The 27,558-nt window shown below is 44.8% G+C and overlaps 1 protein-coding gene and 1 pseudogene across 3 annotated transcripts; one reads left to right on the forward strand and one right to left on the reverse strand.

Moving 5' to 3' along the window:
* Positions 1–18,734, reverse strand: LOC116529095 (annotated as a pseudogene).
* DMAP1 (DNA methyltransferase 1 associated protein 1) lies at positions 18,427–27,478 on the forward strand. 3 transcript variants are annotated; one of them, XM_032247324.1, is made up of 12 exons: positions 18,438–18,520; positions 18,702–18,851; positions 19,354–19,445; positions 19,722–19,917; positions 21,072–21,144; positions 25,187–25,345; positions 25,463–25,630; positions 25,930–26,115; positions 26,268–26,339; positions 26,634–26,706; positions 26,846–27,138; positions 27,359–27,478. In XM_032247324.1, the coding sequence occupies exons 4-12, from the start codon at positions 19,844–19,846 to the stop codon at positions 27,416–27,418; spliced, it is 1,158 nt and encodes a 385-aa protein (XP_032103215.1). In that variant the 5' UTR covers positions 18,438–18,520; positions 18,702–18,851; positions 19,354–19,445; positions 19,722–19,843; the 3' UTR covers positions 27,419–27,478. The 3 variants fall into 3 exon arrangements, with proteins under 3 accessions (XP_032103214.1, XP_032103215.1, XP_032103213.1); XM_032247323.1 differs by lacking the exon at positions 21,072–21,144 and having other exon boundaries at positions 18,427–18,520; XM_032247322.1 differs by lacking the exon at positions 21,072–21,144 and having other exon boundaries at positions 18,452–18,851.
* Positions 27,479–27,558: the final 80 nt, after the last annotated feature.

Consider the following 27,558-nt stretch of genomic DNA (forward strand, 5'->3'; position numbering starts at 1 on the left):
TTAACATAAGGAATTACTTTCTTCCTCTGCTGATGTCAATTTGAGTGTTGGCAATTTCCAAGGAAGAAGTTGACGGTTTTGGTGAAGATTGCCATCCATCTCCAACGCTAAGCCTAAAATAACTATTTAGGATAGCATTGCAAAAGGATCGCAGGTTGGAGACATGTTTCAAATGTTCTTGTAACTGAACTTTAGGAGAGGGCACCTTATGCAGAGGTGCAAAGAAACCAACACGTAGGTAACCAAAGTAGAATGGGCATCTCCAAGGAAAAACTGAGATAGTCACAATCTACCTGACAGAAGATTTAGGCACTTCTTAGCGTCTCTGCAGATCCGTGATTCCACTTCCCACGGGCGGTAAGGGAGAGGCTCTCCTCTGGTCAGGAGAATTCCATCAGTGCTCTTTCAGATATTTTTCCAGGCAGGATCAGACCCAAGGGAAAAGGAATCTATGAAGCAAACCAACACCACGGCTTAGACACAATAAACTGATTGTTGCTTTCAACCCAGAGTGTGTGAAGCCCTAGAAGGAGGCGGCTTCTGTTTGAGGAGGGCGGTGAAAGCCAGCGTATCTGCCCTTCCGTTGGCTGGAAGTTCATAATCAGCATTATATTTCTGTTTTCTTTAAAAGTTTAACACTTTTACCAGCTAAGAAACAATGTTGTCTTCAGTTATTCTTTAACTTTCCAAAAGAAACTTAATGTCACAGATAGTCACTGGAGCGGTTCAAGAGAAGATATACTGATCTATGACATTAACTTTCTTTTTTTTTTTTAGGCAGGGTCTCCCTGTGCCACCGTCTCTGCTCACTGCAACCTCTGCCTCCCACTTCAGCCTCCAGAATAGCTGGGACCGCAGGCACATACTACCGCCCCCAGCAATGTTTTTGTATTTTTAGTAGAGATGGGGCTTTGCCATGTTGCCCAAGCTAGTCTCAAACTCCTGAGCTCAGTGATCCGCTGCTTGGGCTTCCCAAAGTGCTGGGAGCCACCATGCCTGGCCCGACATTAACTTTCAAGTGCGCACCAGATGCTTTGGCATAAGCCATCACCACTACATGCTGGCTGTGTACCAAAGGAAGCCCTTGGCCGCCTTCTAGCCGCTGAGCTCCAAGGAGCCACCATCTTGACAGGGCTGACTGCTGTTACCCTTAAGTCTCTTTTAATCAATAGAATGGCTTTTTTTTTTGTTACTTGTGTAATTTAGTTTTAGTTTTATGCCATTTATTTATTGAAGAAACTGGGTAATTTGTCATGTGTGATTACCACATCCTGGATTTGAATTTGTAAGCTTAGGATGTCATTTATCCTTCATGTAAACTCATACTATATTTCTCAGAGTTCTCCAAAGAAACAGAACCAATAGAATATATAGAAATATAAGATGGAATTTATTATGGAAATTAGCTCATGTGATTATGGAGGATGAGAAGTCCAACAATATGTCATCTGCAAGCTGGAGAATCAGGAGAGCTGGCAGGTGGTAATTCAGTCTCAGTCTGAATGTCAGAGAACCCAGAGCGGGGAAGCAGGCGGGATGGGGGAGGATGAGTGTCACAGATCACACAAATTTCTTTTTCTTATAAATTACCCAGTCTGTGGTATTCTGTTATAGCAACACAAATGGACTAAAACACATCAAAGATCTTGGTTCCTAGTGGCATTTGCTTTATCCCATTATATAAATATAATAGTTTTGAAATACCACTACCAATATTATTACTAACAATAAGTCTAACTGAATACGGTTTAATATTTCTTTTTTCTTTCTTTCTTTTTTTTGAGATAAAGTTTTGCTCTTGTTGCTCAGGCTGGAGTGCAGTGTGATCTCGGCTCATTGCAACCTCCACCTCCTGGGTTCAAGTGATTCTGTTGCCTCAGCCTCCCGAGTAGCTGGGATTACAGGTGTGCACCACCATGCCCGGCTAATTTTGTATTTTTAGTAGAGGCGGGGTTTCTCCATGTTGGTCAGGCTGGTCTCGAACTCCCAACCTCAGGTGATCCACATGCCTCAGCCTCCCAAAGTGCTGGGATTACAGGTGTGAGCCACTGTGCCCAGCCCTAAGATTTCTTTATATTTGTTTTGTTCAGATATATTTCACCATATATTGGACAGTGTGGAAAGTAAAAATTTCCTCTTCAAAGTTTCCCTTCTTGTTAAAGAATAAATAATAAATGTTAGAAATAATAGTTTCTTTTAAAGACTAACTTCGTTCAAAGCCTTCTTGATTTTGCTACTAACCCTTTGTTAAGCCCTATCCTATGTAGCTCTTAGATATAAAGGAATAAGGGCATTCGATGTCCTTGTAATTTAACCAAGATATTTGTTCTTGACATACTCAGGCATGTCCCAGCTCGCAGCCTATGCCCCTTCCTTATTTGGAAATGTTTTTACTTTTCTAAGTCCTTTCACAAGCAACTGCCTCTTTTCGTTTGTTCTGCATTGCCTTTACCTATTTAGCAAAGTTTTTAGTTGTTAGACAGTCAGGTTTAGCTTAGACTGTGGAGTCCAGCTCTAACCAACAGAGATAGGACACAGCAGTAAGGACCCAGTGCATAAGGGATAAATATTCCTACCTTTTCTTTGTTTAGTGTGCACTCGTGGCAGGACTACTGATGGGTAGCACCCTTTGTGTAGAAAGTAAGATTGCCTTGCAAAGAAAATTCTTTGAGCTCTATTCTTTTCAGCACCAAGGAATGAGCGTTTCTAACATACAGCCTGTATACACTGTCCTGCTATACATTATACACAATTATACTGTTTCAAAATCATGTGAAAGAATTCTCTGTGTGATTATGACACAGCTTGATAGGCCAATGGGTTTTTATTCAGTTTTTTATGGTGATTACTTTTTTGTAAAATTTATTTGATTGCTTTTTGGTAAAATTTATTTTTAATTTTGTATATATTTTATCACAACTACAAAACAAGGCACATTCAGGAAGTTATATCTTCCATCCCTATTCTTTTTTCAATATATAATTATTTCTATTAGTTTTTATTTTAACACCTTTAAATTTTGAAAATGGAAGCAAATGTATATGTATATACTTTTATTTTTCTTCCATTCGCACACAAAAAATGCAATATTATAATATTCTTCTGTATGTTACTTTTTCTCATTTTCATTCTCTAACCATTTATAGAGATAATCCCTTTTTTTTTTTTTTTGAGACAAAGTCCTGCTCTGTTGCCCAGGCTGGAGTGCATGCAGTAGCATGATCTCTGCTCACTGCAACCTCTGCCTCCCAGGCTCAAGCAATTCTCCTGCCTCAGCCTCCCAAGTAGCTGAGATTACAGGTGCACAGCACCACGCCCAGCTAATTTTTGTATTTTTAGTAGAGACGGGGTTTCACCATGTTGGCTGGGCTGATTTTGAACTCCCAACCTCAAATGCCTCAAATGATCTGCCCACCTTGGCCTCCCAAAGTGCTGGGATTACAGGTGTGAGCCACCATCACACCAGCCATTTATTTGTGTTTTTACTGGAGACGAGGTTTTACCATGTTGGCCAGGCTGATCTCAAACTCCTGACTTCCTACCTGCCTCGGCTGCTTTGGCCTCCCAAAGTGGTGGATTACAGGCATGAGCCACCATGCCTGGCCTCATAAAGATATTATTAATTTTTTTAACAGCTGAATAGTAGTTTGGTGCATGCATGTGCCATTCATTGTCTATTCACCTGTTCTCTGCAGATAGAGATGTGGGCTGCTTATAGTCTTTCATGACTATAAAATGTGCTTTATAATTTATTATGTAGTAAATAGCCTTGAGCAGTCATCCTTTTGTAATTTTGGCATTGTATTCTTAGATGTATATACTTAGAAGAAGGGTTGCTTGGGCAGAATGAATATATATGTAATGTTGCTAGATATTGTCAAATCCCCCTGCATAGTTGTGCCATTTACATCTCCATCAACAATAAAGGAAAGTATCTTTTTCTCCACTGTCTCACCAAGTCAGAGTGTTGTCAAGTTTGGGATTTTCACAAATCTGATAGATGAACAATGGTATCACCATTTAGTTTGTTTGTTTTTGTCTTTTCCATTTAGTTTTAATGTATTTCTCTTATGATTTCTCTTAATATGAGCAAAGTGAACATCTTTTTATTTTTTTATTTTTTGAGATGGAGTTTCACTCTTGTTGCCCAGACTGGAGTGCAATGGCACAATCTTGGCTCACTGCAACCTCTGCCTCCCGAATTCAAGCAATTCTCCTTCCTCAGCCTCCTGAGTAGCTGGGATTACAGGCAAGTGCCACCACGCCCAGCTAATTTTTATATTTAAGGAGGAGACAGGGTTTCATCATGTTAGTCAGGATGGTCTCAATCTCCTGAATTTGTGATCTGCCCACCGTAGCCTCCCAAAGTGCTAGGATTACAGGTGTCAGCCACCGCGCCCAGCCAGTGAACATCTTTTCGATCCCATATTTAAGAGTTATTTTCATTTGTTTTTCTGTAATTTCCCCATTTTTCTAATAGGTTGTCAGAATAGGATTTTACATATTAGGGATGTTGGTCTTTTGTGATATAAATTACAAACATTTTGTCTCAGTTGTTTATTTAACTTTTGACTTTCCATACAGTATTTTGAGCATACAGTTTTAAGAATATTTAGGTAGACATAGAAAACTCTGAATTTCAATATTGGAGACTACACTTTTTGAATGTGCATAAAAGTAGATATTTTAGGCCAAAAGAAAAATCTCAATCAAATACAAATAACACAAATAGCATTTCTTTTTTTTTTTTTTTTTTTTGGGACGGAGTTTCGCTCCCAGGCTGGAGTGCAATGGCGCGATCTCGGCTCACCGCAACCTCCGCCTCCTGGGTTCAGGCAATTCTCCTGCCTCAGCCTCCTGAGTAGCTGGGATTACAGGCACGCGCCACCATGCCCAGCTAATGTTTTGTATTTTTAGTAGAGACGGGGTTTCACCGTGTTGACCAGGATGGTCTCGATCTCTTGACCTCGTGATCCACCCGCCTCGGCCTCCCAAAGTGCTGGGATTACAGGCTTGAGCCACCGTGCCCGGCTACAAATAGCATTTCTAACTACAAAGTAATAAAGCTAGAAACTGATAATAATAACAAAGTTTCTTCCACTGGGAAATTTTTAAAAATACACGTTTAAAAATAATTCCCACAATACATGGAAAATAAAAAGTTTAGAATTATTGAAAATGATACTGCTGACAATGAAAACATCACATATGAATAGTCTACAGAAAAAGCAGTTATCAGAGGAAAATTCACAGTATTAACTACCTATGTCAATGAAAATGAAAGTAAATAAATGAAATAAATAAAATAATTTGACACCAAAGTCAGAAAAAGATCAAATAAAGAAATTAATATAATAAAAGCAAAAATTGGTGAATTAAAAAATAAAAACAGAAGTAACAATAATACCTAAATAAAAAGAAGTATTCGAAAACACCAACTATTAGATTTTTTTTTTTTTTTGAGGCAGAGACAGAGTCTCACGCTTCACCCAGGCTGGAGTATAGTGGTGTGATCTCAGCTCACTGTAATCTTTGCCTTCCGGGTTCAAGTGATTCTCCTACTTTAGCCTCCCATGTAGCTGGGATTACAGGTACCAGCCACCCACGCCTGGCTAATTTTTGTATTTTTAGGAGAGACGGGGTTTCACTGTGTTGGCCAGACTGGTCTCAGGTGATCTGCCCACCTTTGCCTCCCAAAGTGCTGGGATTACAAGCGTGAGCCACCGGCACCTGGCCTAGAAATTTAAAAAAAAAATGAATTTTGTGTGGCCAGGCGCGGTGGCTCACGCCTGTAATCCCAGCACTTTGGGAGGCCGAGGTGGACGATCACGAGGTCAAGAGCTGGAGACCATCCTGGCCAACATGGTGAAACCCCGTCTCTACTAAAAAATACAAAAATTAGCCGGACATGGTGGCGCGCGCCTGTGGTCCTAGCTACTCGGGATGCTGAGGCGGAAGAATCGCTTCAATCCAAGAGGCGGAAGTTGCAGTGAGCCGAGATTGCGCCCCTGCACTCCAGCCTGGCAACAGAGCAAGACTCTGTCTCGAAAAAAAAAAAAAAATTTTGTGATTAGTTGAGAAGAATCAGTGGATGATGAAGGGTAAAATGGCTGAACAGGCAAGAAAGCACAAATGTACCCGGGAAACATGGTCATCAAAACAGAGCCTACTAATTCATACCAGTCTATGCAAATAAATTTGAAAATCTCGATGCAATAGATAATTTTCTAGAAAAATATAATTTACCAAAATTGATCCCAGTAGAGACATAAAGTTTAAGCAGACAGATTTCTGTAGAAATACACATTTGTAAACAGAAACCCAACAAAAAAGTCGCAGGCCCAAATGCCCTCTCACACTCCCATCTCCACCCATACCTCTCTTCATCTGGCAGCTTGTGTCCTTTGTCATAAAATGGGAATCAGAAATACAGCACTTTCCTGAGTTCCATAAGTTGTTCTTAATGCATTGTCAGCCTGAGGGGGTTCTAGAAATCTCCAAATTTGAAGCAAGCTGGACAGAAGTGCTTGGGGACACCCAGCACTTGGAAGTGGCCTCAGAAATGGAAGCAGTCTTGTGGGATTAAGCCCCTTAACCTGTGGGGTCTGTGCTAATGGCAGGTAGTTACTGTCAGAATTAAACTGAATTGTAGGACCCCAAGTTGGTGTCAGATAGTTGGTGTTGAAATGCACTGCCAAAATCAGAAACAAGATAAGAATGCCCACGATTTTAACATAAGAGAAAGCAATTCGAGGCATAAAAGTTGGAAAAGAAATAAAATCACATTCATGTACAAATGATATATTTCTGGGAAACTTACTATAATCAGTGGAAAACTTTTCTGAACTGTATTATGTAAAGTAGCAAGGTATAAAATTAACAAACAGAATAAGTCTTTATATATACAAGAGGGATACATAGCCAAGACTATTGGCAGGGTGGCTACACTGATCAAATATATTTCTTCTCCTTCTCCTTCTTCTTCTTCCTCTTCTTCTTCCTCTTCCTCCTCCTCCTCCTCCTCTTCCTCCTCCTCCTCCTCTTCTTCTTCTTCTTCCTCTTCCTCTTCTTTTTTTTGAGATGGAGTCTTGCTCCATGGCCCAGGCTGGAGTGCAGTGGTGTGATCTTGACTGACCGAAACCTTCGCCTCCTGGGTTCAAATAATTCTCCTGCCTCAGCATCCCGAGTAGCTGGGATTATAGCATGTGCCACCACATCTGGCTAATTTTTGTATTTTTAGTAGAGACGAGGTTTCACCATGTTGGCCAGGGTGGTCTCAAACTCCTGATCTCAGGTGATCTGCCCGCCTTGGCCTCCCAAAGTGCTGGGATTACAGGCATGAGCCACCGTGCCAGACCTGACCAAACAAATTTCTTAAGACTTCAAAGGGACAACAGAAAAGGGATCTGTGGCACCATGAACCTGGGGAAGTTATCCTGGCCCAACCCCACTGCAGTATAGGAACATTCTCCTGAAAGCACAGGGAAAGCAATCTCACTAAGACCTACAGCTACCTGACCCCCGACCTCTGGAAGGAGACTGTATTCAACAAGTCTCCGTATCAGGAATTCACTGACCACCTTACCAAGACCCACACCAGAGTCTTCATGTAGAGGACCCAGGCTCCAGCTGTGGCTATGACATAGGCTTTTTATACAAGAAAAATAAAGTGAATTAAGTCTTTAAAAAATAAAATAAAAAAAATGAACAACAGAAAAAGATTTGGTTAAACCTCATAGAAATTATAAGAAAAAATAGGATTACAATAATAACATGCCTAAAAAATGAAGCAACCAGAAAAATATGGCCACAAAGCAGAAGTCTGTAACATAATTTTTTTTTTCTAAAGGCAGAGCCTCACTCTGTCACCCAGGCTGAAAGTGCAGTGACACAATCACAGCTCATGGCAGCCTCGACCTCCAGGGCTCAAGGGATCCTCTCACCTCAGCCTCCTAATTAGCTGGGACCACAGGCAAGCACCACCATGGCTGGCTGATTTTTTAAATTTTTTGGTACGGAAAGGATGATATGGTGTCCAGGCTGGTCTCAAACTCTTGGCCTCCAGCAGTCATCCTGCCTCAGCCTCCCAAAGTGCTGAGATTACAGGCGTGAGTCTCTGCTCCCAGCCTCAGAAATATTTTTAAATGGACAAAGGAAATTAAGAAAATAATAGAAGCGATGAAAGAGTGATACCAATTTAACATTTTAAAGCTTACTCAGAAATAGAAGGGGTAGGCAATAAGAAGACATAAAGAGAAAACAGAGCTTAGACAAGAATTAGAAATAACAAAAATGTTTCAGAAACAAAGACTAACCTGGAAGGAACAAAAGAGAAAATAATAACCCTCAAAATTACACACAGTAAATAGAGGATGTAAAGGAGAAAAAAGAAAGGAATCAAGGCCCGTCCCAGTGTCTCACGCCTGTAATCCCAGCACTTTGGGAAGCCAAGGCTGGTGGATAATTTGAGGCCAGGAGTTCGAGACCAGCCTGGCCAACATAGTGAAACCCCGTCTGTACTAAAAATACAAAAAAAATTAGTAGGCATAGTGGCGCATGCCTGTAATCTCAGCTACTCAGGAGGCTAAGGCAGGAGAATCACTTGAACTCAGGAGGCAGAGGTTGCAGTGAGATCACATCACTGCACTCCAGCCTGAGTGACAGAGCAAGACTCTGTCTCAAAAAAAAAAAAAAAAAAAAAGGAATAGAGGGCAGGCAAACATCATTCAGAATGTATGAAAGACCCTTTTGATCAGCCTCTGTCTCTGGATGAAATTTCAATTTCCATCCTATGTGGAATGTAAAATCAAAGTAGTCTTGTTTATAGAGAGGATACATGGCAAACCCTGGAAAAGGGTCTATTACATAAAGCTTTTATTCCCCTTGTCAAATCCTCTGTTCCATTTTTACACAAAACAGTTCTGAGGGATGGTGACAGTCCTGCATTGTTTTTGTCTTTAATGGCAATGCCTTTAATATTTAGCCATTTAATATGGCTAAATATTAAATTTTGTTTTCGTGTCGGAAAACAAAAGCACACACACAAAACTCTTTATTATGATTAGGAAATGTCCTTTGTCACCTATTTTACTTAGTGTTTTTACTAGACATAGTTCTTGAATTTTCACTATTGCTGTAAAATATAATTGTGTGGGCTAGGCACAGTGGATCAAGTCTGTAATCCCAGGACTTTGGGAGGCTGAGGCAGGCAGATCTGTATTAAAAAAAAAAAAATTAGCCTGGTGTGGTGGGGTGCGCCTGTAGTCCCAGCTACTAGGGAGGCTGAGGCAGGAGAATCGTTTGAACCTGGGAGGTGGAGGTTGTAGTGAGCCAAGATCATGCCACTGCACTCTAGCCTGGGTGACAGAGTGAGACTCCATCTCAAAAAAACAAAACAAAACAAAAACAAACAAACAAAATATATATATATATAGTTGTGTGGTTTTCAATTTTTTTTTTTTGCTTTGTTTTTTTGTTTTTTTGTGACAGGCCTGGCTCTGTCACCCAGGCTAGAGTACAATGGCACAATCTCAGCTCACTGCAGCCTTTGCCTCCTGAGCTGAAGTCATCCTCCAACCTCTGCCTCCAAATTAGCTGGGACTAGAGGTGTATACCACCTTGCCTGACTAGTTTGTATTTTTTTTGTAGAGATGGGTTTTCATCCTGTTGCCCAGGCTGGTCTTCAACTCCTGGGCTCGGGAACTCCTCCCACCTCAGCTTCCCAAAGTGCTGGGATTAGAGGTGTGAGCCACCACACCTGACCTGTGGTTTTCAATTTTATTTTATTGATGTGACTAATTAGATTGTTGGGTTCTCTAATGTTAAACTATTCCCAAGGGCTTCAAATAAATTCTATTTTTAGGCTTATTCTTAGGTGCTTAATAGTTTTTGTTGCTATGGTGAATGGGATGTTATTTTCTATTACATTTTCTAATTGGTTATTGCTGTTATATAAGAAAGCTATTGATTTTGTACATTGATCTTGTAATGTGGTCACCTTGCTGAATCCTCTTATTAATTCTAATGGTTTGTCAATTGATTTGTTTAGGTTTTTCTATATAAGCGAGTGTCATCTGCAAATAATCTCAATTAGCCTCTTCTTTTCTAATGTTTATGCTTCACAGTGCCTTCTTCCTCTTCTTTTTTTTTTTTTAATATATTCTTTAACCCTTCTTGAATACCAGTTTTTTTTCTTTCTTTCTTTCTTTTTTTAATATCTTCTTTCTCTTCTTAAATTAGAGAGAGCATCTGGTAGCATTCCGAACAGTAGTGGTGTAAAGACGTTCTAGTCTTCTTTCTAACTCCAGTTGGAAAGCTGCCATTGTTTCGCCATTACCTTTGGCATTTGCTGTAGTTTTTATCATTGTTTTATTAAAAACAAAACATGTATCAAGTTAAGCATTTTTCCCTCGTTTGCTAGATTTTTTCTTCTTTTATATTATTAATATGTGTTCAATTTGTTCAGATAATTGTGTTTTTTATGTTTACATCATTAATTTAATAAGTAAAGTGTGTGGAGATATATATATGTATGTATTCTAATGCTGAACCATCTTAGCAAAGCTGGGATAAATCCTCCTTAGACTTGATGATTTTTTTTTTTTTTTTTTTGAGACAGAGTCTCACTTTGTTGCCCAGGCTGGAGTGCGGTGGTGCAATATCGGCTCACTGAAACCTCCACTTCCTGGCTTCAAGTGATTTTTCCGCCTCAGCCTCCTGAGTAGCTGAGATTATATGCGTGCGCCACCATGCCTGGCCAATTTCTATATTTTTAGTAGAGACAGATTTTCATCATGTTGACCTGGCTGATCTCAAACTCTTGACCCCAAGTGATCCGCCTGCCTCAGTCTCCCAAAGTGCTGGGATTGTAGACGTCAGCCACTGTGCCTGGCTGAAATGTTCTTTTAATACGCTGTTATATTTAATTTATTGTTGTTGCTTTTGGGAACAGGGACTTGCTCTGTCACCCAGGCTGAGTGCAGTGGCACAATCACAGCACACTGTAGCCTCCACGTCCTAGGCTGAAGTGATCCTCCTGCTTCAGCCTCCCAAGCAGTTGGGACTACAGATGTGTGCCACTATACCAGGCTAAGTTTTTAAAAAAGTTTTGTAGAGATGGAGTCTTGTTATGTGGCCCTGGCTGGTCTCAAGCAATCCTCTCTCTTCCCAAAGTGCTGGGATTACAGGTGTGAGCCCCCATGCCCAGCCATGCTAGATTTAATTTATTAACATTTTATTCAGGATCTTTCTTTTATTGTTCATAAGTAATTTTTTTTCCTGCTGTCTGGCTTTGGTTTCAGAATATACTAGTCAGTAAATTGTGTTGGGTGGCTTTCCATCTTTTCTTACATTCTTATCTTTCTTTCTTTCTTTTTTAGACAGGGTCTTACTTTGTTGCCCTGGAGTGCAGTGTTGTGATCATGGCTCACTGCAGCTTCATGTCCTGAGCCACGGCAATCCTCCTGCCTCAGCCTTCTGAGTAGCTAGGACTATAGGTGCATACCACCATGCCTGGCTAATTTTTATTTTTATTTTTATTTTGTAGAGACTGGGTCTTGCCTTGTTGCCCAGGTTGGTTTTGAACTCCTGGCCTCAAGTGAGTCTCCTGCCTTAGACTCCCAAAGTGCTGGCAATCCAGATGTGAGCCACTGTGCCCGGCCCTTACTTTCTTAAATAGTTTACATAAGATGAGAATTACATATTCTTCCAAGGCTCTCTTGTTAAGCTCTGGTATTTACATTATGCTATTTTCGTTAAGTTGAGAAACATTTTAAGTAATATGCTCTAAAGCAGGGTCCCCAATGCCCAGGCCATGGCCTGGTACTGGTGGAGGGTATTACCGCCCGAGCTCCACCTCCTGTTAGATCAGGGGCAGCATTAGATTCTTGGAGCACGAACCCTGTTGTGAACCACGCATGCGAGGGATCTAGGTTGCACGTTCCTTAAGAGAATCTGATGCCTGATGATGATCTGTGGTAGAACCGTTTCATCCTGAAACCATCCCCAGCCCGCCCTTCTATCCGTCCGTGGAAAAACTGTCTTCCACGAAATCGGTCCCTGGTGCCAAAAAGGTTGGAGACTGCTGCTCTAAAGTTAACTTTAATAGTCAAGGCGCGGTGGCACACGGCTATACTCCCAGAACTTTGGGAGGCAAAGGCTAGCAGGTCACTTGAGGTCAGGAGTTCGAGACCAACCTGGCCAACATGGCGAAACCCTGTCTCTATTAAAAATACAAAAATTAGCCGGCTGTAGTGGTGGGCACCTATAGTCTCAGCTACCCGGGAGACCGAGGCAGAAGAATCGCTTGAACCTGGGAGGCAGAGGTTGCAGTGAACCAAGATCGTGCCACTGCACTCCAGCCTAGGCAACAGAGTGAGACCCCCTCTCAAAATAATAATAATAAAAATAAATAAGTTAACTTGAATAAACAATAATCTGGTTTTTTTGTTTTTTTTTTTTTTGAGACGGAGTTTCACTCTTGTTACCCAGGCTGGAGTGCAATGGCGCAATCTCGGCTCACCGCAACCTCCGCCTCCTGGGTTCAGGCAATTCTCCTGCCTCAACCTCCTGAGTAGCTGGGATTACAGGCACGCACCACCATGCCCAGCTAATGTTTTGTATTTTTAGTAGAGACGGGGTTTCACCATGTTGACCAGGATGGTCTCGATCTCTTGACCTCGTGATCCACCCGTCTCGGCCTCCCAAAGTGCTGGGATTACAGGCTTGAGCCACCGCGCCCGGCCCAATAATCTGTTACTTGAAGGTCAAATAGAGCTCACCTATTTATAATTTTCAGCCTGTTACCTCTCAGCTCATTAACAATATTTCTTGTTTTTCTATGGCTATTGCTCTATCTGGTTCTCTCACTCTTTTTGGAACAATGTTGGCTGCTTGTACTTCCTAGAAAATATCACCGAGATATTGGTGATATGTAGTTGATACAGGAATTGGTATCAGAAAGGTGTGAATTTGGTATTTAGGTTTGGGCAGTAAAAATCTCACTAATCTTAAAGATAGCCCTTGGCTTGCAGAGAATACATTATCGTCTGGAATTGACTATCACCTGAATGGTAGTAGATTCCTTGAAGGCAAAGCTTTGGGGTAACCAAGTAATTTTTCTCACAGAATTTGATGGGGGGGGTGGGCAGAGGGAATTGGTGAACTGTGCAGTGAAGAGGGGTTTCTTTTAACTATTCTGGTCAGAGTGAAAAAAAAAAAAACCAGATAGGCTCACTATCCTAAAATTTGGCTCAAGATAAGTCTCAAATCGTTGATTTTCTATGTCTATGATAAAAATGATTTATCTCCTGCAGTCATGGCAGTGATTATAGCTGGAATTAAAATTCAAAATGTGATACTGATAATTGCTGTAGCACAATATGAGTGAAATTCACACATTGCCAGGGCTCTCATGTAAATGTTGTGGTACTGATCAGAAAAGAAGGCATTTAGACAACTCAGGCCATCCAAAATTCTACCCTCTTGAGCCTCTCTTGCCAGCAGAAATGGCTCCTCTTCTGATTGGCTAATGGATGACTTCTTAAAATCACTGTCAGCAGGAAGAAATAGAGGTGATAGTTCTGATGCCTTCTGGCAAATCAAGAATGCACTAGGATCAAAGCAACTTAGATTCACTGAAGTAAAGTACAATGGATCCTTGAACACACGGGTTTGAACTGTGCATGCCCACTGATGCACGGGTTCTGCAGGGCCAGCTGCTGGACTTAAGTATGCATGGATTTGGGTATACATGGGGGTCCCGGAAATAATTCCCAGGTATACCGAAGAACAGCTGCAAATCCCATGAAAACACACCTCGGTGATGTTTCTGAAGGTCCAGCGTTCGAGGATATGTTACAATGTTCCCTCATGAGAACAAGTTGCTTCACCTTACATACCCCAAACATATGAAAGAGGAATAATACTCTATGTTATAGTTTCTAAGATGCATATTTTTTCACATTAAAAAACAATTTATTGAGGTGAAATCTGCCTAACGTAAAATTAAAATGAACAGTTCGGTGGCATTTAGTACATTCACAAGGTTGTTGTCACTCCCTCCGTAGTGGCATGAACGTGGCTCACTGTAGCCTCGACTTCCTGGGCCCAAGAGGTCTCCCTGCCTCAGACTCCCATGTAGCTGGGACCACAGGTGCACACCTCCATGCCTGGCTATTTATTTTTATTTTTTGTAGAGATGGGGTCTTGCTGTGTTGCCCAGGCTGGTCTCACCCTCTTGGCCTTAAGTGATCCTCCTGCTTCCACCTTCCAGAGTGTTGGGATGACAGGCATGAGCCACCGCGCCTGGCCTGATGGTGTTTTTAAAAACATTCTTTCATATATTCATATGGAATATAAATGAAGGTGGGCCTTACAGTTGACGGCATCTTAGATGAGTTGACATATGGTAGTTGATGCCTTTCTTGGAATTTCGGGGCAATGTACACCATCTTTGAGTGTCTTACACTCACTCATTTACTCAGTAACCTGAAAGTCTGTCAGCATTCAGAGGAAACCTTAGTAAGGAAAATTCTTGAAGTGGTCTAGGCTACAAGGTAAGTCAGTGTGCCCTCTGGCCTCCATGACCCACCAGATCCACTCATGTTTAGGTCACCATGCTGATAGAGTCTGTCGCAAGCCAGGAGGAACACAGCAAAAGCCCTGAGAGTTGTGAAGAAAGCCATGCCCTCTGGCAAGTAACCCGTCTTCCACTGAGAAACAGCTGCGACTGGCTCCTGGGCCCTGATAGAGAGTGAATGCTTGTCCAAGGGCAACCAGGCTGCCCTGCAAACTGAACTGCCCTCACAGCCTGTAAACTTTTGATCCACTGTGAAATCTGTAAACAGCAAAATCATCAAGTAGAAAGGGCACAAATGAGACCCAGCCCAAGCATTTCCTCCTTTTCCCCCATTCCTCAACCAACACTGTGGGCTCAAGAGCCAGAGACTGTGCAAATGAGTTTGTTTTTTTTTTTTAAAGCCAAACTCAAATATCTGTACTTTAAATGTAAACATATAAGTTCAAAGAAAATGGAAAGAAGACGGTATACCATGCAAACAATAAGCTTACATACAAGGGCGAGAGTAGTTATTGGATAAAGTACACTTCAAGACAAAGCCAAAGATAAAGATGAATCTCTCATAAAGAGGTCAGTTCACCAGGAAGACATAACAATTATAAATGTACATGTACTTAATAACAGAGTTTCAAAATATATGGAGCAAAAATAGAAGAAATTAACAAGCTGGGCATGGTGGCTCATGCCTGTAATCCCAGCACTTCCAGAGGCTGAGGCAGGCAGATTGCTTGAGCGCAGGAGTTTGAGACCAGACGTGGCAACTTAGTGAACCCATATCTAAAAAAGTTAGCCATGTGTGGTGGTGTGTGCCTGTAGTCCCAGCTACTTGGGACGCTGAGGTTGGAGGATCACCTGGGCCCAGGGAGTTCGAGGATGCGATGAGCCAAGATCACGCTGCTGCATGCCAGCCTGGACAACAGAGACCCTGTCTCAAAAAAAAGAAAAAAAGAAATGAACAATTTCACAATCGTAACTGGAGATTTTAACCCCCCTCAGCAACTAATAGAACAATAAACAACAACAAAAAAACCCCCAATAGAGATATAGATATGAATAATATTATCAATTATTTTGACCTAATTAACATTTATAGAACCCTATATCAAATAATTGTAAGATACCAAGATACACATGGTTTTTTTTTTTTTTTTTTTTTGAGACAAAGTCTTGCTCTGTTGTCCAGGCTGGAGTGCAGTGGTGCAATCTTGGCTCACTGCAGCCTCTGCCTTCTGGGTTTAGGCAATTCTCCTGCCTCAGCCTCCCAGGTAGCTGGAATTACAGGTGCACACCACCATACCTGACTGATTTTTGTAGTTTTAGTGGAGACGGGTTTTCACCATGTTGGCCAGGCTGGTCCCAAACTCCTAATCTCAAGTGATTTGCCCACCTTGGCCTCCCAAAGTGCTGGGATTACAGGCGTGAGCCACCATGACTGGCCAATACACATTCTTTTCAAGTACACGTGGTACATTCACTAATGAACCATATGCTGGATCATAAAACAAGTTTCCATAAATTTAAAAGGATTGAAATCAGGCTGGGCATAGTGGCTCATGCTTGTAATCCTGGCACTTTAGGAGGCTGAGGCAGGAGGATTGCTTGAGGCCAGAAATTTGAGACCAGGCTGAACGATATAATGAGACCTTACCTGTACAAAAAATGTTTTTAAAAAATTAGCTTAGCATGATGGTGTGCGCCTGTAGTCCTAGCTACTCAGAAGGCTGAGGTGGGAGGATCACTTGAGCCTAGGAGTTCAAGGTTGCAGTGAGCTGTGAGCTTGCCTCTGCACTCCAGCCTGGACAACAGAGTGAGACGCTGCTCTAAATAAAAATGAAATAAACAAGGAAGAAGGTACATGGAAAATTAGAATGATAATGAAAATGTAACAATTTGCAGGTTACAGTTACTGCAGTGATTAGAGTGAAACTTATAGCTTTACATATTTATAATGGAAAAGAAAGAAGGTCTCACACACATATCTTACATTTAATAATGGAATGCTGACTTACGCCTCTAAGTTTATGGCTCAGTAGATTGGATAATTCTCAGTTGATGCTGGGCAGTTCCAGTTAGGGTCTCATGGTCAGGCATTCAATTTCTACCAGAGCCCAACTGTAAGCCAGAAGCTGCCTGTTTGTTGCTGTTGAGACAGGGTCTTGTTCTGTTAACCAGACTGGAGTACAGTGGAGTGATCATAGCTCACTGCAACCTCAAACTCCTGGGCTCAAGTAATTCTCCTGCTTCAGCCTCTCGAGCAGCTGGGACTACAGGCACATGCCACCATGCCTGGCTAATTTTTCTTTTTTTAAAGTAAAGACAGGTCTCACTATTTTAGCCAGGCTGGTCTCAAACTCCTGGACTTCAGTGATCTTCCTGCCTTTACATCCCAAAGTGCTGGGATTATAGGCATGAGCCACTGTCCCGGGCCAGAGAAACTGCTTTTCAAGTGGTAGTAGTTGTTTATAGGTGAGCTTATGGCCTTCAGAAGGCGAGTGTCTGTGCTGCAATTCTATTATTAGGATTGCCAGAGACCATACATGACACCTTTGTCACCAGATACTTCCAATATCATTGGGTCTGTTGGATAATCAGTCCCAAATGGCAGCACAGCTTGCACTGTGAACTGGATGTGCCACAGAACCCCTCTTGAGCCAGGCCCCTCTCAAAACTGATAGGTTACCTGGTAAATGAGTCAGAGCATGACCGAGTGTTGTTCACATGCCTCCAAACCCAAAGAGGACCGCCAGCTTTTGTAATTGTCTTCAGGGTGGATAGAGCAAGGTGCATCACTTTATCTCTTAATTTTTATTGACTTAGTTTAGTTTAGAAAGCAAAAGAATTGATGGCCAGGCATGGTGGCTCACGCCACCATGTAATCCATGCATTTTGGAGGCCAAGGCAGGCGGATCACCTGAGATCGGGAGTTCAAGACCAGCCTGACCAACATGGTGAAACCTCGTCTTAAAAAAAAAAAAGAATTGACTTGCAAAGAAATCTGTAAGAAAGTCCAGACTTTAGAAGGGCTGGTTAACCAAATAAAAAATACAACATAAAAAAGATAAGCAAACTTACCAATTTGTTTATAGTGGAAAAACAGCAATTCTCTCTCATAATTATGAGAGTTCTGTCAGAGATCAGTATTGCAAAAATCAGGAATAAAGTTCTTTGCTAGGGCGTCAGTAGTAAGGTATTGGAAATAACTGGTCTTTCGTTTATTTTGGGTTTAGAACTAGTCAGTGTGGCCGTTTTTGTATTGTTCTGTTTATCTCCAGGAACAAAGTGCTTTTTTTTTTTTTTTTTTTTTTTTCCACTTCTTCCCTGATTGAGGGATGTGATTTGCATGTCTACTCAAAATAGAGGCGGAGAAAGATGTCAAATAATTAAACAATTAATTAACTACAACTAGGTCAAGTGTTTCAGGCAGCCAACTGCTCTATCCCCTTCTGGCTCCAAGGACCATTCCCTTACCCTGTGGGCAATTTCTGCTTTAAGAAATCATTAACTCATTTAATTAAAAAATGTCCCAGGTATTGTGCTAATGTTTTACATGGATTCTTTCTTGGTATTTCAATTTACACAGGTGCCATTACAATTTCCATTCAGCAAATGAAGAAACAGGTTCAGAGAAATGAAGTGACTTCCCAAGGTCACAAAGTTCTGGTATCTCTTTTCATTGCCTGAGATGCATTGGAGCATCGTAATGGGAAAATGCCAGAAAGCAGGCAGGGTACCAGTGCGAACCGGCTGGCGGGAGAAGCAAACGGTGGCAAGCTCAGCGCGGCCAGTAGCTTTCGTCCTCGGTTGCCAGTCGGCTCCGTTTTGTAAAACACCGACCGGAAGTGTTTCTGTCGGCCGCGTTTCCAATGAGCACCGCCGGAAGTTTCTGCCGCGGTTTGGCGGGGACAGGGGAGTGGTAGTGGGGGCTGCAGCCGCGGGACCCAGGTGCGGGGGCGTGAGGGGCCAGGTGGCTGAAGGGGCCGTTAGGAACATCCAAGCGGTGGGACACAGGCAGTACCCCGACCTGACTTGGACCACCCTCTTCCTCGCGGCCCGCTTCTTCGTTTCGCCTCCACTTGGGTCTGGAGTGTCCCTGTCCACTGACCTGAGCCTGGTCCTTCCTCAGGCACTGACTCTCGACTTTGGGTCGCTCCCCCATCTCTCAGGCGCGATGGCTACGGGCGCGGATGTACGGGACATTCTAGAACTCGGGGGTCCAGAGGGGGATGCAGCCTCTGGGACCATCAGCAAGAAGGACATTATCAACCCGGACAAGGTAGCAGGGGCACCTGAAAGCGTTGGCTAAGGGAGGGTAGGGGAGTGAAGATGGGGAGAGTGACAGCGGAAGAGAGATGGGGCAAGGGATGGGCGTTACACTTCTAGTGAGTTGGGTGACAAAAGGGGTGACATAACGGGACAGAGAATTTGTGTCATCCTTGATGGGAGGGAGGAGGTGGGACATCGTGGGAGATGGTGGGACCAAGAGGGTGTGACACCTCTGAGAGATGAGAGGACCAGGCAAGTGTGATATTTGCAAGATATTGTAGGGGAGAGATCAAGACATGATGACAGTCAGAGATGGTGGGATGGGGAGTGGACTGCCCTGATTTGGGGATAGGGTGGTGTCCTTGGGAGTGGGTTTCTGTGCCTTTACAGTATGTCAGTGTGCCTGTCATTGACCTTGTAGGTGTTGGTTTGTTCAGGGATTGAACTGGACTAAATAATTTTCAGGAAAGGGGTTGTAGGCTGTGGTTCCTTTCTGTGGTTTCCTTCCTCAGAAAAAATCCAAGAAGTCCTCTGAGACACTGACTTTCAAGAGGCCTGAGGGCATGCACCGGGAGGTCTATGCCCTGCTCTACTCTGACAAGAAGCAAGTATTGGAATCCCAAGTCCCCCAGGTTCTGGGCCCTGATTCACCTGCCATGTCCCTTACTCCTAGTTTTCTCTTCCAATTCTCTCCTCCCTAGCCAGGGCTCCTGCTTGCTTAGCAGGAGGCAAGAGGACCTGAAATCTCTTGCTCCAGGACATGACTTTCTTGCTGTAGGGTAGGGTAGGGTAGGGTAGGGTAGATCAGCTCCCTGGGACAAAAAGCTTTTTAACACCCCTTCTGATCCTAACCTCCCACCTCCCTAAACCTCACTGCCAGGGATGCACCCCCACTGCTACCCAGTGACACCGGTCAGGGCTACCGTACAGTGAAGGCCAAGTTGGGCTCCAAGAAGGTGCGGCCTTGGAAGTGGATGCCATTCACCAACCCGGCCCGCAAGGATGGAGCAATGTTCTTCCACTGGCGACGCGCAGCAGAGGAGGGCAAGGACTACCCCTTTGCCAGGTTCAATAAGGTGAGCTCCTTTCATTCGAACACAGCCCAAGATTGCCCTCCAACTTTGAGCCATTTGTGCAAGCTCTCCAATCTCCTAGGGTTGGCTCCAGGGGCACGCTTATGCCCAACTGTGGTTACCCACCCAGTGCTCGTGGCAATGCTGCGGTTACCCACCCAGTCCTTGTGGCAATGCATGCAGAGTGGGACTCCATGGGTCTTTTCTGCCCAAGGGATCCTGTTCTTCCCCAGACCTGCTCTGGTTTTTCATGCCTTCTCTTGGCCTTGCAAATGTTCCCGTTCCTCAGAGCTGTATCCTAGGTGCTCTGCTCTTGTCGCTCTATACTTCCTTAGTATGAACCCTGTGGCTTCAGTTACCCTCTATATGTCACCAATCCAGAGCCATGGTTCCTTCACATCCAGTCATTTACTAATATCTCTTTCTGAATGCCCCACAGGTACCTTAGATCAGGTAGGTACCCTGAACAGAGCTCATCGTCTTCCCTCGCTTTGTCTGTCCCAAATCTGTTCCCCATCTCAGTGAATGGCACCATTTTCCACCTAGTTGCCCAAACCAGGAACTTGGGGGATTGTCCTTGACTTAGTCTTCTCCTTTAGCCCTCACAGTATTTAAATCAACAATAGGACAAACAAGGTAGGGGAAAACAACAAACATGTAAGGAAATAAATTGGAGTCTTTCCAATAAGAGCCACCAATAACATGAAACCAGGATTTGAATGCATATGAAATGGGATAAAGACTGAACTTGTAGGCGTAGGGGAGTCCTACCTTCAATAGCTTGGTCAGGGAGGGCCTCTCTGAGAAGGTGGCATTTGAGCTAGATGCCAGTGGCATCTATTTATTGAGTCCTGTTGTTTCTGTTTCCATAATAAATCACATCACTGACAATATTCTTCATCTCCTATGCCAGCCCCTTAGTCCAAGCTGAGTTATCTCTGGTCTACATTACTCCAGCTCAGCAGAGCAGGGCCTTCCCAGACTCTTCCAGCCAGTGACAGGCAGAGCTAGATTGGGCTAGGGTTTCCTAATCAATTACTTAAGCCAGTGTACAGTGCGGCCTCACAGCTGCTGCAGCCTGGAATAACCTAGACTGAGAGCTGAAAAGCACTAGGGACTCAAACCCAGGACTCAAGTTCCAGCCTCTCTCTTCTCAGCCCAGTATATCCAGCTGCACCTGGATGCCTCCCCCTGGATGACTTACAGGCTTCTCAGACTGAGCATGGCCAGGTATGCAGCCATCTTTTTCCCCCTTCCCCAAACATGGTTTTCTTGTATTTTACCATTATCTTTAGACTCCTCGGACCCAGTAGAGGGAAAGGCTGGAGATGTAAGACTGAGAAGGGACAAGTAAGAGGTGAGGGATCTGAGGCAATCGCAGGGAAGGCTGATAAGTTGAGGTGGAGATGAAAGAATATTCATTTTGTATTTAGTAAATACTGCTCTGTGCCAATTCAAGCCCTAGGCACTAAGGACACAAAAATGAAGCAAACACAATGTCTTTAAAAAACTCCATATTGCTGGCAAAAGGGTTGGGGGAGGTACAGGCAATTATAATTTGCTGGGATACAAGCCATACTGGGAGGACCTGAACGTCATGGAAACTTCCTGGAGTAGGTAGAGTCAGTCTTGAAGGATGTCACCAGGTGGTATTATGAAAGGAGTGCAGTGACTTCAGGCGGTAGGAACAGCATGGTCAAGGAATGAATAAAATTTTTTTGAAGTTCACATGTATGGGATGCTGTGGGCATTTCGGTGTTGATGAAGCCTAAAGCCTGAGGTGTAGGACATAGTGGGAGATGAGGCCTGAGAGGTCAGCAGTGGCCAGGCCAAGCAGAGCCTTGGTAACCAGGCCCAGGAATTCGGGCTTTACCCTCTTGTCTTTGGTAGCCAGTGGTAGATTTTAGCCACAGTAATGTTAGGATTAGATGTGAATTTTAGGAGGATCATGGTGATCTGTCTAAAACTACAGCTACTGTGAGGCCACACTGTACACTGGCTTAAGTAATGAGCTAGGAAATCCTGGCCTAATCTAGCTCTGCCTGTCACTCCTGGGTGAGTCTGGGAAGGCCCTGCTCTGCTGAGCGTCAGTAATCTAGACCAGCAATAACGCAGCTTGGACCAGGGGCCTGGCATAGGGGATGAATATACAAAATGAATATTCTTTTGTCTCCACTTCAGTTTGTCTCATCCAGCCTTCCCTCCCATTGCCTCAGATGCCTTACCTGAGTTTTAGAAAGATCTTTGATGGGGTACAAAATGGAGTTGGAGTAAAATGAAGTAACAATCTTCCTCCCCAATATTGCTCCTCCTGGCAGTCCCTCTCTCAGTCAGTAGTGCCCCCATCCACTGCCTTACTCAAGTCAGAAACACAGGAGTCACCCAGGAGAGCATCTTCCCTCACCCTTCACATCCAAATCCTGTGGTTTTTATCTCCTAAAGCCTCTCAAGCCTGCCATTTTCTCTCTCTTCCCCTGTGCTGTTTTAGTTCTGGCCTCTTCACTTCTCATCGGCATTATTTCTAAAATCTGCCAGCTGGTCTCCCAGACTCGTTTAACTTCTCCATCCTCACTGCTGCCAGGGTGGTCTTTGTGAAAGAGAGGCATGACCATTTGACTCCTTACGATGAGCCTTATTGGCTGCCATGCACCAGATGGGTTCTGGGCTCCTTAGCAGGCATATAGGCCTCTAGAAGCTGGGCTCTGCTGGCGTGCCAGCTCTTTTCATACCTCCTGTCTCACCCTTGTTTCCCCAACATGTCCCCAACTGCCAGGTCCACACACATCAGGCTGTCTTTCCCTCATGAATGTGTTTGTGTTGCTCCCTGTGCCTAGGATTCTTTTCCCCATCTTCTCTCATGGGTTCCCTTTTACTTAACCTTAAGACCGAACCAGGTCTCATTTACCTCTTCTCTAACTAATCTTTGTCCCTAAGCTGGAGTGTCACTTGTTATACCCTATGTATCAAACTTGCCAAACTGAACCAAAATTATTTTTTCAGCTACAGTATGAGCCTTGAGAGGCTAAAATCCCTGCCTCTCATATTCAGCGTTGTGTCTCCAGCATAGGTATTACAAGCCCATGATAAATATTTGTTGAATGAATGAAAAAATGTCTTCTTCACTTGACTATGAGCTACTTGAGAGGACTGGCTGCACAGTTCCTGAGGGTTTTTTTTTTTCTTTTTTCCTTCTTTGAGACAGGGTCTCTGTCGGCCAGGCTGGAGTGCAGTGGTATGATCTCAGCTCACTCCATTCTCCATTTCCAGGGCTCAAGTGATCCTCCCACCTCAGCCTTTTAAGTAGCTGGGACCACCAGCGTGTACCAACATGCCTGGCTAATTTTTGTGTCTTTTTTAGAGATCAAGTTTTACTGGGTTTCCCAGGGTGGTCCCGAACTCTTGGAGTCAAGCAACCCACTCACCTCAGCCTCCCAAAGTGTTGGGATTATAGGTGTGAGCCACCGCATCTGGCCCTGAGTTTTTGTTTTTGTTTTTTTTTTTAGTTAAATTGAATTAAAATGCATAGGAGAAATATGTAACCAAACCTGGGAAACCAGAGACTTCCCAGAGGAGATGATGCCTGAGAGCTTGAAAGGATGAGAAAGTTATCTAGGTAGAAGGAATGTGGAAGTGGAAGGCATTTCAGGCAAGAGCAGAGGTCAAGGGGGAAGTATGGTATGTTCTAGAAACTGCTAGTCATTTGGCTGCAATTTAGGGTTCATGAGGGACAGTGGCTGTGGGAGGAGACCAGGTCATTTATTTGTGTGTTCATTAACAGATTTGGTAGACACTGATAGGTACAGTGTGCTCAGTCCTAAAGGTGGGAGATGCACTGGACATCTTTGCTCTTGAGGAGTTTGTGAATTATCTAGAAGCTGCTTTATCTTAGATGGAGAGCCTTTGAGGAGTTTAATAAGGGATGGTCGGGAGGAATTATAAGATACATATTCTAGAACACTAGGATGGTGTGTTTCAAATTATCTGTGGTGAAGGACAGTTTTCTATTTTATTTCCAATCCATCAGAGACTGATAAAGATAATAACATTATAAAGACAAATACAAGTCCATGTTTCTTCATATTAGATTCAACAGCACAGCATACAACTACTGTAAAATTGTTATGTAAGTTTTTCAGTGTCTGCTCTCAGTTTCCACTCTTATCCTAGACCAGGGATAACTGTAAACAGCACTGGTTTGCAGACTGTCCTTTAAGTAGCACTGTTCAAAGAGATCACGTCTTAGCTGCAGATGGAGAATTGATTGGAGGAGGATTGAATGAAGGCAGAGCTCAGCAGGGGGGCTGTTTCTCTGAGGCAGGCAAGTGACAGTGGTAGGCTGGACTGGGAAGTGGCAACGGAGACAGAAATTTTGGAGGTAAAAGCCACAGATTTGGTGAAGTGGAGGAGTCAAGGGGAAAGGTAGGAATTAAAGATGCCGCCCAGGTTTCTGGCTTGAGCAACTGGATTGGGTGATGGTGATAGTGACTGAAATCTGGACTGGAGAAGATAATGTTTGAGGGAGGACCATGAATTCAGTTCTGAGCTAAGTCTGAGGTGCATGGAAGACTCCAGTAGGAGATATCCAAAAGGCGACCAGTTTTGGAGCTGGCTGTGGTCTTTAAGAAAGAATTCCCTGATTTAGTCTAGCATTGACTCCATCCTTGGGTCTCTGACAGACCCAGCTGGTGGTAGTGCTGTTTGTCTCTGGGGGAGGTCTGTAAGATTGGGGGTGTGGGAGAACGGAGGAAGGGGCATTGGCAGGGCTGCATATGTTGGGAGTAGGATTCAGGCCCATTTCTATGTTCTGTAGACCTGACCTTGGCAAACTCTGGGGAGCGGCAAGTCCTACTGTCCCCACTGGGTGGCAGTAGTGCTTCAGACAAGAGTTGTATGGACTAGGGGCTGCTAGGCCTTTCTCCAGGTATTTAACCATCTGTCTTGCTCCAGAGTTGATCTTTGGACTCCACAGAAGCACTTACATGTGGGCCCCTCACCTTACCATGCGGGCAGGAGTGTCTGTCCCATTACTGAGGTTCCAGAGCTGAAGACATAGTGAAGTTGCTCCCAGAATGAATCAGGGGCAGGTTGCAGTCCCAAACCCTGCTATGGCCTCTAGTCAAGCAGACAGGTTCTTTTCTCACTCCATGCTGCAGGGGCACACGCCCAGGGGCTGGCAACAAATGGGAGGAGCTGTGGTCACGGGGCTGGAGCCTGCTGGACATGACATGACATGATGTGGGCATGCCCCTACTGTGTCCCTCTGTGCCAGTAGACTGTGCAGGTACCTGTGTACTCAGAGCAGGAGTACCAGCTTTATCTCCATGACGATGCTTGGACTAAGGCAGAAACTGACCACCTCTTTGACCTCAGCCGCCGCTTTGACCTGCGTTTTGTTGTTATCCATGACCGGTATGACCACCAGCAGTTCAAGGTGAGCCACTGTGCATTTGCATGTGTGCCCAGCTCCTGGGTCTAGTAGGCCCTACTTTTATGCATCCGTTCCACGTGCCTCTGAATGTTTATTCCTCCACCCTGTCTTGCTCCTCAGAAGCGTTCTGTGGAAGACTTGAAGGAACGGTACTACCACATCTGTGCTAAGCTTGCCAATGTGCGGGCTGTGCCAGGCACAGACCTTAAGATACCAGTATTTGATGCTGGGCATGAACGACGGCGGAAGGAACAGCTTGAGCGGCTGTACAACCGGACCCCAGAGCAGGTTAGCCCAAGGCCACATGCTTGTGCTCCATGCCCCAAACCCCTTGCCCATTCCCTCCATCCTCGGCAGCTCTCACCTCCCACTCTCAGGTCCCTGTGCCTCCCACCAGTACCCTATTACCTGCCCTAAGCCCATTCCTATCTCTCACAGGCATCCCCCCTGATTTCACAGCCCTTCACCTCCCTCATGATCCCTTACTTCTCAGATTCCCTCATAGACAGCCCAGCACTCCGTCACCTCCGTGTCTACCCTCTCTCCTGGAAGTGCCCTCACACACTTTGCATCCCTCACTTTCCCAGGTGGCAGAGGAGGAGTACCTGCTGCAGGAGTTGCGCAAGATCGAGGCCCGGAAGAAGGAGCGGGAGAAACGCAGCCAGGACCTGCAGAAGCTGATCACAGCGGCAGATACCACTGCAGAGCAGCGGCGCACGGAACGCAAGGCCCCCAAGAAGAAGCTACCACAGAAAAAGGAGGCTGAGAAGCCGGTGCGGAGGCTCAGCCAGCCCAGCTCAGGGTGGAAGGGTCACCTGGCACAAGGCCCCACCCGGACTGGAGGGTTCTGAGAGCACTCAGTGCTGATGAGGTGCTGGGCCCTCTCCCTACGACACCTTGGTCTCCATAATGCCTTCTCCTCCAGGCTGTTCCTGAGACTGCAGGCATCAAGTTTCCAGACTTCAAGTCTGCAGGTGTCACGCTGCGGAGCCAACGGGTATGCGAGTTACCTCATTTAGCATGTTTGGGCCCTGGGCTCTCTGCTCTCAGCTCCACGGGGCAGGCAAGTGTGGCTAGAGCCATAGGAGATTGCTGCAGAGGTGGCCTCACCAGGATCTCAGGGATGCGGCCACACTAAGGCCACATCCTCAGCTTCCTGGCTATTTCCTTTTCTGGCTCATAGTTAACCTCTATGTGTTACCGTCTCTCCCATCCCTCTTTCCCACTGCCTTTTGTCCCCTCTAAGCGTCTTATGGCTGGGAGAGGCTTAGCTTGCCAGGTTTCATTGCAGATGAAGCTGCCAAGCTCTGTGGGACAGAAGAAGATCAAGGCCCTGGAACAGATGCTGCTGGAGCTTGGTGTAGGTGAGTATGGGGACTGGGCCCCATAGGAGGACCCACCCGAGGCTGTGGATACAGGCTGGGCAGGGGAAGGATAGTTCCTGTTGCTGACCCTCTACCACACCTGGGCTCTGCCCCCGTGCTGCCCACCGCCTGCCTGCAGAGCTGAGCCCGACACCTACGGAGGAGCTGGTGCACATGTTCAATGAGCTGCGAAGTGACCTGGTGCTGCTCTACGAGCTCAAGCAGGCCTGTGCCAACTGCGAGTATGAGCTGCAGATGCTGCGGCACCGTCATGAGGCACTGGCCCGGGCTGGTGTGCTGGGGGGCCCTGCCACGCCAGCATCAGGCCCAGGCCCGGCGTCTGCTGAGCCAGCAGTGACTGAACCCGGACTTGGCCCTGACCCCAAGGATACCATCATCGATGTGGTGGGTGCACCCCTCACGCCCAATTCGGTAAGAGCCTGGACAGGCTGGGAGGCATGCACATGATGTAGGGGCTCCTCTCCCTCTACTGCCTGCAGTAGAAATCATCATCACTTCTGTGCGGGTCTGAGACCCAGGGTAGGAGTGGTTGACCAGTGGACATCCTTGTCACTGAGCGTATGAAACACATGCACCAAGCCTGACTTAGGCCTTGGGGGTTCACTGACCTCAACGCCTTCTGTGTCCTCAGAGAAAGCGACGGGAGTCAGCCTCCAGCTCATCTTCTGTGAAGAAAGCCAAGAAGCCGTGAGAGGCCCCACGGGGTGTGGGCGATGCTGTTATGTAAATAGAGTTGCTGAGTTGGACCAGACTGCTTCCTTTTCATTTCCACCACTTCTGATGCCCCTAGTGGGAGGGTTGGGCCAGGAGGGGATTGTCACAACCACTCCA

Source organism: Sapajus apella, unplaced genomic scaffold (genome assembly GCF_009761245.1).
Source record: "Sapajus apella isolate SASKATOON/1434 unplaced genomic scaffold, GSC_monkey_1.0 scaffold62, whole genome shotgun sequence".
Lineage (NCBI taxonomy): Eukaryota > Metazoa > Chordata > Mammalia > Primates > Cebidae > Sapajus > Sapajus apella.